This window comes from Lynx rufus, unplaced genomic scaffold (assembly GCF_022079265.1).
Source record: "Lynx rufus isolate CCGP_SWC_20201006 ecotype Redwood Valley unplaced genomic scaffold, mLynRuf1.p SCAF_7, whole genome shotgun sequence".
Classification (NCBI taxonomy): domain Eukaryota; kingdom Metazoa; phylum Chordata; class Mammalia; order Carnivora; family Felidae; genus Lynx; species Lynx rufus.
In genome coordinates this window covers 45,824,305-45,836,511 of record NW_025814889.1, presented here as the reverse complement: position 1 = coordinate 45,836,511, position 12,207 = coordinate 45,824,305, and the positions used below count along the sequence as shown (strand labels likewise).

The window sequence follows — 12,207 nt, the reverse complement described above, 5'->3', positions numbered from 1 at the left end:
ATGAGTTATAACTTTTGGTGTTTAGTTTGGGGTTCAAGGGGTGAAAGAGTCAAAGACATAAACACACCTTTGGGAAACATACAATCTGTTTAGGGGGTTTTCAAAGAGAGATAGGCTTTTTAAACATTTTAAACGCAGTCTGTTTTTCTAGTTTAACACACTTCAACCCTCAAAAAAAAAAAAAAAAAAAAAAAACCAGTCCCAATATATGTCTAGATATCTTATCTGCCGTTACATTTATTCCCAGAAATAGCTTTGTTTTGTTAGGGTTTTTGCAGAAGTGAAACTGTTGATGAAGAAAACATTGTGCAGCCAAAGAGTTTTCAAATGGCATGGCACGAGTGCGAGAAAAAAAAGGAAGACGGCATTTCATAACACGATGACTATCTCTTAAAGCAAGGAGAAACTCACCAGATCCTGCAACTGGTCCCTGTGAGTGAGAGGCCACGTCATCCCAGCTCCCTCACCCCTCACCAAACCCATCAAAGTCAAAAAGGGGAGAAAACCAGGCCTCAGAGCAGATTTTACTTGGTTTCTTGGGAAATCTAGCGCTAGCCTACTGATATGAGTCAAGCTAGGTATCACCTTTCAAGTGTATATATTCTGATTTGCTAAATTACCACCGTTGTACCTTCTCAAGAGGCAGCCCCCGGTGTGTGTGTGCATCTGAGTGGTTGCCTGTCCTTACTGCTATACTGAAAAGCCACACTTCAGTGTTTGCCCTGGGATTTTATAACACCCCCATGTCCAAACAATTCTAGACGGAGACAGCTTCTAGATTCTCATTCCAGACGACGGTTTCTACTCAGCAATACTGCAACACCCTAAGCTTGGGACGGGAAGCTCTTTTTAAAAGATTGAACGAAGATACCTGCCAGCAGCGGGAGAGAGGGTATTGACCAAGAGGGGGATTGCAGCAAAATGCACTTCTAGGGCCTTGAGCATTTTGCTAGCAGCCATTATACACCTACCCTGACCCTGAGTTCAACAGCCAGTAGAGCCCTGAAGGGACCCAAGAAAGGACATTGCCCAGTATGTGGGCTCCTTTCCTAACAGAATGAAACACACACCTGGAAATCTCACACTGCAGGCTTTATCTCTCTTTTTGTTAATTTCTAGGGCAATTCACATGGTTCACATTTTTTCATCTATTCCTATAACCATACACTTAACATCTACAAGGCATAACCAGCAGACTATCAGCAATTAGAAATAGGAAACAAACACCACTATCTCAGAAGGAGACATCTAGACCGAGAGGCTTAAGGAGACTAACATCCAATTTCTCAAATAAAAGAAACCTCTTTATCCTCACAACTGCTTCTGTGGTCCGACCCCAACAAAGAGAAGGGGAGTACACACGAAGAGCTCAGTCACCTCAAAAGCAAATTGTCAGTCGGGTGAAAACCAGAGGTGTTTTATTTTAACATTACAGAGGGGATAACGATTTTTCCCAAGAGGATTATAACCACTGCTCTAATTAAATTAAAATGCTACAGACAGTGATATTAATGCATTCAAGTGTTGTACGGGATAAAATGAATGCAACATTAATGCATTCATGTTGACGGAGGTCAACGATGTGACTGAAAAGGCCGTGATGTGGTTACATTATTGTTTAGATGCTAAAAAAAATAAAGAAAACGTGCTGCTCTCAAATGTGCAGACACAACCTATCAAACCAACCTGCAGAAACAAAAGGGAAGCACTGCCATTTCTAAGACCAATTGTAAAACCTAAGGGGGGGCAGGGGGCAGCACAAAGCTCTGAAAAGAGAAAGAAGGCTAAAAATAGTTTTAGGCAAGGGATGAAATGTAAATTTCACCAACCATTATAGAAAGCTTTTCTTTTCTTCTTTTTTTTTTTTTCTTTTAATTTAAATGGAATATGGAGTAAGGTTGCTGGAAGCATTTAACTACCGAAACCAAAATGAGGTCTATTCCCTGTCCTCCTTCCTCCCCAAACCATGAAGGGCCAATGAAGGGTACCCATTGGATTCTGCTCATTTTTAAATCAAGTGCTTAGGGAACGTGTGACTATCACGTAAAATAAGCTTAAACATTTTATGCTCCGTAGAATGGTATTTCTCCTCCCCTCTCCCCTCCCCTAACCCTCCCCCCCCCACCATGGCTGCATACTACAGAAAAGTCAAAAAAATGAATCTTTTTATTACCAGAAAAGTCTTCCCTTTTCAAAATTATTCAATGTAGAGCTTCTATAAATCACAGGGATCCCCCTGATGCATTTATACATTTGTTTTCACACCATTAGTTCTTTAAAGAGGCTGAAGGTTGACACACTTAGAGCCTGTTGCCAATTAAATATTAACTTTCTGGAAATAAAGATAAAGCGTTTCTGGAATTGAGAAGAATAGAAACAAAGTTTGGTTGTACTTGCAAAGAGATGGTTTACCGGTAATTTTACAGATTCCTCTAAGGCTGAGATGTCCCTGATTTAGGAAGTGTTTCCCCAAATAGCCCCCATCCCCATTATGAATGCCAGATTACCCCAAGGATGGTTTCTGAAGCCCGTGTCAGGTTCTCAGGAGGAAGAGTGTCATGGAAACAGAGTGGTGACCATTTCGCCGGGAAATGTGGTAAAAATTCTACAGCTGCCCTTTTCTCCCTGTTGCACTTTGATGTCCCTTCCCTGCACTCTAACTGGCAACTCAGACAATGGAAAACAACAGGCACCCGAGATACGGCGGGCACCTGGTAATATTCCCTATTTTGAGGGAAGGATCTCTTTTTCACCCTGCAGGTTTTTGGGAAAGCTGCCTGGGAAAGCTGATGCTTGTACTACAGTTTGTCTTCTAGAGACTGAAGGGAAGAAATGTCTCCAGTGGGAAGTTATTTACTGAGATTCACTAAACTGAAGTCTGAACACACAATTATTTAAGTACACTCTTCTGGCTGTGAAATGATTCAAGGCAGTGGCTATAGCTTACATTAAATAAGCTTTCATTAACACGCGAGATCTATATACATCACCCAAAACCTGAACAAGACAGAAATTGGAGCTGCACAGTTTTTGAGGTTTTTGGTTCCGGGGGTACAAACAGACACGCACAAGAGCCCGAACGAACACACTCTCGAATGCCAATTCCTTTCACTTGAAAAACTACACTGAAGGGGAGCCTGGGTGGTTCAGTGGGTTAAGTGTCCAACTTTGGCTCAGGTCATGATCTCGCAGTCCGTGAGTTCGAGCCTCGCATCGGGTTCTATGCTAACAGCTCAAAGCCTGGAGCCTGCTTTGGATTCTGTATCTCCCTCTCTCTCTCTGCCCCTCCCCTGCTCGCACTGTCTCTCTCACTCTCTCAAAAATAAATAAATAAATAATAAAAATAATAAAAAATATTAAAAATAAAATATAAAAATAAAAATAATATTTATAATATAAATATAAAAATATAAATATAAATATAAAATATTAAAAAATATATTAAAAATAAATAAATATTTAAAAATGTTATATAAATATAAAAATTATATAAATATAATATTTATAATAGTATAAATATAAAAATATAAATATAAAATATTAAAAAATATATAAAAATATTTTAAAAATTTATATAAATATAAAAATTATATAAATATAATATTTATAATAGTATAAATATAAAAATATGAATATAAAAATAAAATATTAAAAATATTAAAAATAAATAAATATTAAAAAAATTTTTTAAGGAAAAACTACACTGAATATTTTGTCCACCCCAAAATTCAGCCAGATTAACTTCAAGAACCTGGGAAAAGATGCAAACGCCAGTCTTCTTTTCTAGATATACACTGCATCAAGAGCCGCAGGCCATGACATTTTTGGCATTTCCCCAGAAAGAAGCAGTATACCTTAGGATCTGAGATATACCTTGGGATCTGAGGTATTCAAGCATCAACTCTGAAGTAGAAATCCAGCTCCATCAAATCCCAGCTGTGAAGTTGTGATGCTCTCTTTCCATCCCATCGAGGTTCCAGAAGACATCTGTACCAGCAGCCTGAGCGGGCCTTCCTCTTAGCGTCCAGCTCCTCTCCTGAGCACCCTCTGAGTGCCATTAGATTTGTACAGCCCAACTGGTCTTTGGCTTTTAACACACTTGCGGTAGTCTCAGAGGTGGGAGGGAAATGGGACTACTCTGTGCAAATTAGAATAGGTGGAACTATGCGCTTGGCCCCCCTCCTTTCTTGTCACCCAGATGCCCGTTCAGCCCTTGGAAAGGCGTGAGGGAGCGTGCGCCCGACGAACCACACACATACTGACGGGGAGATCTTCCTGGGAGCCTGGCTTTACTGGTCTAAGGAGGGCTCTTCCTTTGGACGTTTGAGAAGAGGGGTTCGAGACCTGAAATACGCAGATTCCTGTGTGTTTCCACCTGAAACAGCCCCTTTCCTCACCTTCCCGGCCTAAAATCAGAAGACAGCATCCATGTCTGTCAATCAGACACAATGTAGTCAAAACATTGTAAGTTTTCCTTTTACCCAGAACTATGTTCTCGGTGGACAGCAAGATAAATAAAAAAGAAGTGTGAGCGATAGGCCCGGTAGTCTAATATTGCTGTAAACGGTCATTAGGGTATTTTTCTCCCTATGGTTATTATGAAATACTTCATCATCCCTCTAGGGTCCACTAAGAGCCAGCGCCTGTACTAGGCATTATGAATTCTGCCACCATAAGTCCTAGAATTTCCAAGATGGTCCCAACATTTAAAATTCAGTATCACTTTACAGAATAAATACTTAACACCCCTCAGAACATATGTGCCAATCTCAGCTGGAAGATATTCACTGCAACCATCAGGAAAGGGAGCTAGCATTCAGGGAACACTTGGAATGTGCTTCCCATGAAAGCTTCACTTTATTTCAGACTCACAATAACCCTGCAAGGAGGGCACGATCATCTCCATTCCACATGAGGAATCTGACCTGAAGATCGCAGGGGTTAAGCAAGCCGTTCAAGTTCCCAGCTCATGAGGAGAAATAAGATATTACATTTAAGGAGCACTGCCCATCAACGGTGGCTTCAGAATTTATGGGGAATCCCAAAAGATAAGTCCAAGCTTGTATAGAATCATTGCGGCTTTGGAATATTTCATTGCTTTGTGCCCTTGCTCCTCACAGAATTGTGTGGGGTTCCTGAAGGTCACTCAACAGAGTCACCTAAGCCAAGGTGCCAACTTTCTTAAGCCTAATGCTTATCTTATTGGGAGCACAGATGGAAGGCATAAACTCATTTAGCTGAGGAAGGGACTAAATACGATGTATGAGAGAAGTTCTCCTGGAATGACCTCTGAGTAGGGGCGGCCATTAGAATTCATCCAAGGACTGGGGCGCCTGGGTGGCGCAGTCGGTTAAGCGTCCGACTTCAGCCAGGTCACGATCTCGCAGTCCGTGAGTTCGAGCCCCGCATCAGGCTCTGGGCTGATGGCTCGGAGCCTGGAGCCTGTTTCCGATTCTGTGTCTCCCTCTCTCTCTGCCCCTCCCCCGCTCATGCTCTGTCTCTCTCTGTCCCAAAAATAAATAAAAACGTTGAAAAAAAAATTAAAAAAAAAGAATTCATCCAAGGACAGGTATTATTACCTGTGGGACACAATCAGCAAGGCCACCAGGGCATACGATCAATTACTTGTGCATATGATGACTTCATGTGGTATAGAAATCTCACCTGAGGTAATTTTTGAGTAAAAATATGTTACTTTTGGGGCACCTGGGTGGCTCAGTCAGTTAAGCGTCCAACTTCAGCTCAGGTCATGATCTCACAGCTCATGGGTTCAAGCCCCACATGAGGCTTTGTGTTGACAGCTCAGAGCCTTGAGCCTGCTTTGGATTTTTTGCCTCCCCCTCTCTCTGCCCCCGCCCAACTCTCTCTTTCCCTCTCTCTCTCTCTCAAAAATAAATCAACATTAAAAAATGTTTTAAAAAAATGTTACTTTTATCTCCAACATTTTGTTTAACAACAAGAAAAAAACATTTCCCTTACTCAATGGCTTTCCGTTCATCCAGGAGCAACAAATCTAAATGTACAGGTGAGACACCCAGGAGCAGTGAGGAGGAAAGGCCCTGTCAACATGTTATTCACGCCTGCAGTGAGAATATCTGTATACCGAGAAGGAGCAGAGTCTGCCTCCAGAAACCACAGTGGCCACAGTCCAATGAGGCTTCTCCAACGGCCTGAAGAGAGCAGACTCCATTCTCTCAAATGAGGCATGGGTAAAGGCACTAAGGATATATGGAGCCTGTGGGGAAGAAAAGAGCTACATGATTCTCCTAGATGTCTTCAAATACGGGAAGGACTAGCGTAAGGAAGAGAGAAAGCCTCTCCTCAGCACCTCAGAGGGCCCAGCCAGCAGCATATACCCACGCACTAAAAATATGTATGTGGTATACTGTTCTCCCTCAAGCCTGTTGAAGCTGAGGCTCCAAAGTCACTCTAAATGGGTTCCCTACGCTGGGAAGGAACTCAAGTAGAACGTGAAGATGCCTTCTGACTCCAGGATCTTCGATCTTCTGGTAAGTCAGAGCTTGTTAATTACAGTGAGGGCGGAACGGATCCAAACAAAGCCTGAACACTACAATCCCCTCCTCTCTCCATCAGAAATCCCTCACAGGGTTCAAGGCTTCTACCAAATATTATCAGGAAAAGCACTAATATCTGGAACTAGGAGCAAGCCCTTTAAAGACAAGCACCAGTGGTGGTTGGTGGGGGGGGGGGGGAGACTCAGATTTATTGTTCTAATTTTAAAACATTTTAATTAAGATCCTCTCCAACCTGAGATGGTATGAATTTTTCTTTTCTCCCCTCCCCCCCGAATTTCTTAAGTATTTCTGACATGACTCGTAAGCAGAATCTCAAGCTGTGATTCCTTTTCATGCCAGGTTGTGGTTTCCAGGGAGGTCTATGCTTGAAGGGTACTCAGCTCACCTGGCTGGAACCCAGGGCTGATGCAGATGAGGTCACGAGATTTTGACCTGGATGGGGAAATTAACGTGGGAGCTCCATGGCCCTGACTATACCCCTAATCCCTGTTTTGATGGAGATGACTGCTTTCGCTCTAAGCAGAGATTAGGTAAACTTGCCAACATACATCATCGCTCCTAGAAACCCCGTGACAGGGCATGTCCTACTGATAGTGGGTCACTTCGGTGTAAGAAAGGGGGTGTGACTTTATTTATACACAGCCAGCAGGTATAAATAAAATCTCTGGGAAAAATAAAGTCTTCCTGTGGGATTTACATCGAAACGCCCCTAAGCTTTTTGAACCACCTTTTGAAAGAGGGTCACTAAATCCTTTCTTCCTAACTAATTCTAATAGCAGAAGAACTAGGTGCTTAAATTCACAGCAGCTTATATCCTGGGCACAACAAAGTGGCCAAGTTCAGCTCTTGATTAGATGCTTTCTCCTCCATTAATGCCATTCCCCTTAATGATTTGGCTATTACAATTAGCCAGGATGCGGTGTCCCTGCCTGGGGCTAACGAGTAATGAACTGAGAGAGTTGCTATTTAGTTGTATCAAGGGCGCCATTAGAGAGAGCTTCTCAATTTCTCCCCCCAGAGGAGAGATACCTTCCAGGCATGTTCCACCTGCCATGTGACCGCTCTCCTAGAGTACTCACAGTGCCCCCCCCCTGGGGTGGGAGCTAAGTCCCCTGGGGTCATCGTGGGACCTTGAGACCTGGGCAGAGAAAGATCGAGGGTCAGGCTTCCGCAGAGCCCAGAGGCAGAAGCGGCAGAATAAATGGTTAATGCTCAGGTTGTTGCTTCAAACCGGTGCATTATCCATTTGTTCCTCCTCCCCTTCCACCTGCCGCTTCCTACTTCATAAACCCTTCACCCCTCCCCCACGCAGCTTTCTTCTTTCTGTTACAGCATCACTCTGGGCTTTGCTCCTCTTCACCTCTTTCTTGAACGGCTGTATCCTGGAAGTCTTGTAAAAGGAAGACAGAGAGAGAAAGAGAAGCTATGGCTTGAACCCACAGCCCCAGCTGTTCGCTGGGGGTGGTTACAGAGGAGGCAATTCAGACCTCCTTTAAAACTAAAAAGGCTTTTTTTTTCTTTTTCTTTTTTTTTACCAGAAGAAATAGTAGGATCTAAAGATTGGATCCCAGAGGCAAGATTTACATTCTCCTTCAAATGAGACTCATCCAAAGAGAGATGCTAAATAAAACTGAATAAAGTCTCTAGAAGGGCAGCCCCAAGGAAGTGCTTTGCAGGAAGCCTGGCAAGTTCCTAACTGGATCCAGTCCATTTTCGGTGAACCAGGAGACACCCCCACCCCACTGGGGCTCACTCTGTAAGGCGGAGGGCTGGGTTACAGCCACGACCATGGCCAAATTGAACAAATTCCCTTGCTCTACCTATATCAGATCACTCCCGGGCTGCCTCAGGCGGAGGAATACATAGCAAGAGAAAAAGCCCTGTAAACTGTATACCTAGGGTCATAAGCGCAAATTAGATCTGGAAAAGATTTGTATCTCTGGAAAATGTTTACTGCCAAAATAATTTCAGTAAACCCACATAAGAACGCCACACTTAAAAAGCAGTGTGAAAGAGAGAAGTCAGCCTCTCCACAGCGCTGCTGTCTGAGAAACTGGCATATACCGATACCCAACCTTTACTGTCACATAACATTATTTTAAAGATAAATGAGATGAAGCTTGTAAATTATTATGAGTTTCTTCAAACAAAGGCTCTCTGTAAACGCAAGGCTTTATTATGACATGGAATTTGAAAAGACCCAAATAAAGCACTACTTCTAGGGTGTGCTTTAAGAATTAAACCTGCCTTGGGGCGCCTGGGTGGCTCAGTCGGTTAAGCGTCCAGCTTCGGCTCAGGTCATGATCTCACGGTTCATGGGTTCGAGCCCCGTGTCGGGCGCTGTGCTTACAGCTCAGAGTCTGGAGGCTGCTTCGGATTCTGTGTCTCCCCCTCTCTCTGCCCCTCCCTGGCTCATGCTCTGTCTCTCCCTGTCTCTCAAAAATAAATAAACGTTAAAAAGAATGTTTAAACATCTTTAAGAATTAAAGCTGTCTTTATGTTGTAAAATGAGAAATTAACTTAAACCAAGACAAGATTGACATGACCTCACTATAGGACTGACTGACGAATCAGAACAGAATTCATCTTCTTGCCCCGCCCAGCCTCTACACCTCTAAAAAGTAACATATGAACAACCTTGAACACCGATGATCAAGGTCACACACCTGAATTTCCTCTTTCAGACAAGCTTTTCCAGAAGTAATAACCATCGTGGCAACTATCTTCTACCTATACTACCTATGCTTATCAAAAACCTTAGAAATTCCCTGATTCTTAGACACAAAACTCCCGACAGGAACGCAGAAAAGGCATCTTCTCCTTCTCTGAGGCCACGGGTGGTAGAAAGAAGTTTTGTTTCTGACAACTGATTCCTGTGTGTGTGCACGATGACAACAGTGATTATCAGAATATGACACAGCTTGAAATAAGGAAACTCCTGTGCTACACCCTTGTAGCCCTGTTGTGAAGACTAACTAGCAATTTATTTTAAGTAAGATCCATGCCTTCATTACAATTGTTAGTTCACCCCAGTATTTGAAAAATAGGCTTGAATTTCCACATACTTCAGGGACTCGGGATCAGTTAACAGTTGAGGAAACACACATTCTAAATCAGGTATTCTGAATCTTGGCTGCACAGGAGAACCATCTGGAGCAGCTCTAAGAAGAAAAAAAAAATTCCAGTATCCAAGTAAATCGGCCAGGTATCAGTAGCTTTAAAGCTCCGCCCATGTGATTCCAATAGTCAGGCTGAGACTCACTATCTTAAATCAAGACAGAAGTCAACACAGTAAATCAAGACACATGTTAACTGATCATCTGTCACAAGAGTTTTTTAGAAACCTTCTTAACCAATCTGCTAATTGTCCTTCCCTCCTGAGTAAATTGTTATTGTTCTGCCTTGAACCATACTATGGAGATGATCGGTGTAATACAGGAAGTTCCTGAATGATCCATACAATGGACATGATGGGTGTAATACAGGAATTTCCTGAATGAGGACTACCTGACCTACATAGGAACCAGTGGCCCAGACAGGTGTGCCTGCAGGGGTTCCTCTTCTCTCCCCACTGCCCTTAGAGTTACCCCCTCCCCAAACCCACCAGCAGGAAGTCCTGCTTCACTCTCTGCAGCTCCACATGGAACTTGCATTCTCAGCACTTTTTTAAGTATAACAGGAGCAAGACAAGGTGGATGAAGGAAAAGCAAGAATGAACGAAAACCCATTCCACTTCTGGCCTGCCCTCCCTTCTTCCTCTCCCACCCAGAAGGGTCTGCCTTCATATGCTCAGGTCCTGGACCCCTTTCTTGCTCAGAATGAAACCACATCAAGTAGCCTGGAGACTGGACAGCTCTTCCCTCGGTGAGGGGCAGGATCCCCAACACGGTGCTCAGGGCTACATTTGTACCATTCTAAAGGGCTGGGTGGGCTTTACTTCCACCCCGCCCCCCAAAAGTAACCTTGCTTCCAGTGGGTAGGTCTTTACTTTTGCACACAAACTATCAACTTACTATAATTTGAAGAAACAGCTTGAACTCCAAGCAGCTGACTTCTTAATAAAATCTTAGAACCCTAAACTAGTAGAAATCTTGAGCTTGCTAAGGCCTTTTACCAAGATACCCTTCTATTACCAAAAGCCCTTCAATTACAGGCTGCTGTATCCTCTTAACACTCCTACGAGTCATGTCACCAGAACGAGCACAAAACCTACTCCACGGATGCAGGAATGGAGGCTGAAGGGCTAACGAGATCCTTGAATGGATCCCGCCACGCCTCTGGCAGGTCCAGAGACCGAGGATGCCATCTTTCTCCAGAGTTACTTTTGCCTATAATGTTTTTTAAACGCTTGGTCATCACGATAAAGTCTGGGTATAAAGTGGCCCTTACGGGGAAGGGTAGCTTACTTAAGAATCTAGCAGAATTATTTATTCACTCCTTGATTTAAAAGAAGTCACTGGAAACTTCAGTTCTTCCTATGAAACAAAATTTTCAAGTTGCCAAGCATCTTGATGTCATTAGTATTTTATCTCTTCTTCCTTGTAAGCAAACTACAATCTGAAACAGTGGGAGAAGCGTGGCAAGGATGTGACTTTGTCATCTGAAATTCACTCAGGTGTTGAAACTACTACAGCGGATAGTAATTCTCTTTGCATCTTTAGAAAGCGACTTGCAAACCAAGCTGTGAAAGCAGCCTACAGCATCGCCACCAGTCAGGCCTCACCACTGGTGTCAACAACGCCTCGAACATGAGCTGCCAACAACTGAAATCTATAAATAGGAAGATCTGGAAAGTTTAAACAAAGAAGTTGAAATAGGGACTCTGAAAACCACTGGGAGCTGGTAGGGTTCAAACAGGAGTTAGCAAAGGGCTAAATATTTCCTTTAATGCTACAGACTTCCCCTTTAGTTATATTTCTTTAGGTTCCTTGCCAGGAGCAAATCAAATCTCTGCTGACAATCACCAAGATTTCTGCCTGAAGAAAAGGAGCAGGGTCCGAACAGACACAAATGACAAAGCACCAATGTGCTTTGTTTTCATGACAATCAGTGGTTTCCAAGTGGGTGAAAATGCATTTGAAAATCATTCTAATTACCAGAAGCAAAGCTATCTTCTCAATTAACTTACTCTTAACCAAAACCTATTTTCCAACCCTCCCTTGTCATGAACCCATCCATCTAAAAAAGCAGAGTTTAACACAATAGGGAAAAACGAATCTCTAACTTTGGAAGTCTAGCAACCTTCCCTAAAAAAGTCCTCATGATACTTCCAATGGACCCAATAAGACATTATCTAGACCAGCACTGTTCAGCAGAAATACAATGCGAGCTATGTGTGTAATTCAACGTTTTTCTAGCAGTCACATTTTAAAAAGGGACATGTACAATTAATTTAAATAATATATTACATTTAACCCAATGTAGCCAAAATACTCTTTCAACATATAAATCAATAAAGTTATTGAGATACATTCTTTTTTTTCCATACTAGGTCTTTGGAACCTACTTTATATTACAGTTCAAATAGACACCAAATTTTCATGGAAAATACTTGATCTGTATTTAGATTATACAAAATCTACAGTTGAAAAGGTAAATTCACATATCCAAGCTGTTCCAAACACACTTTAAAAGATTTTTAACAAAAATCAAGTACATTTTAAAATTAAAT

The 12,207-nt window shown here is 42.4% G+C and overlaps 1 protein-coding gene across 4 annotated transcripts in view; it reads right to left on the bottom strand.

Moving 5' to 3' along the window:
- Nucleotides 1-12,207, bottom strand: part of ETV6 (ETS variant transcription factor 6) — a 251,345-nt gene that overhangs the window by 154,159 nt on the left and 84,979 nt on the right. The window contains exon 1 of one of the 4 annotated variants that reach the window (XM_047066019.1): nucleotides 3,874-4,493. The exons of the other annotated variants lie outside the window; for them this stretch is intronic. Within the exon in view, the coding sequence (XP_046921975.1) occupies nucleotides 3,874-3,898 (25 nt within the window). The 5' untranslated portion in view covers nucleotides 3,899-4,493. Of the gene's footprint in view, nucleotides 1-3,873; nucleotides 4,494-12,207 lie in introns of those variants that run through there. 4 annotated transcript variants of the gene reach the window in all.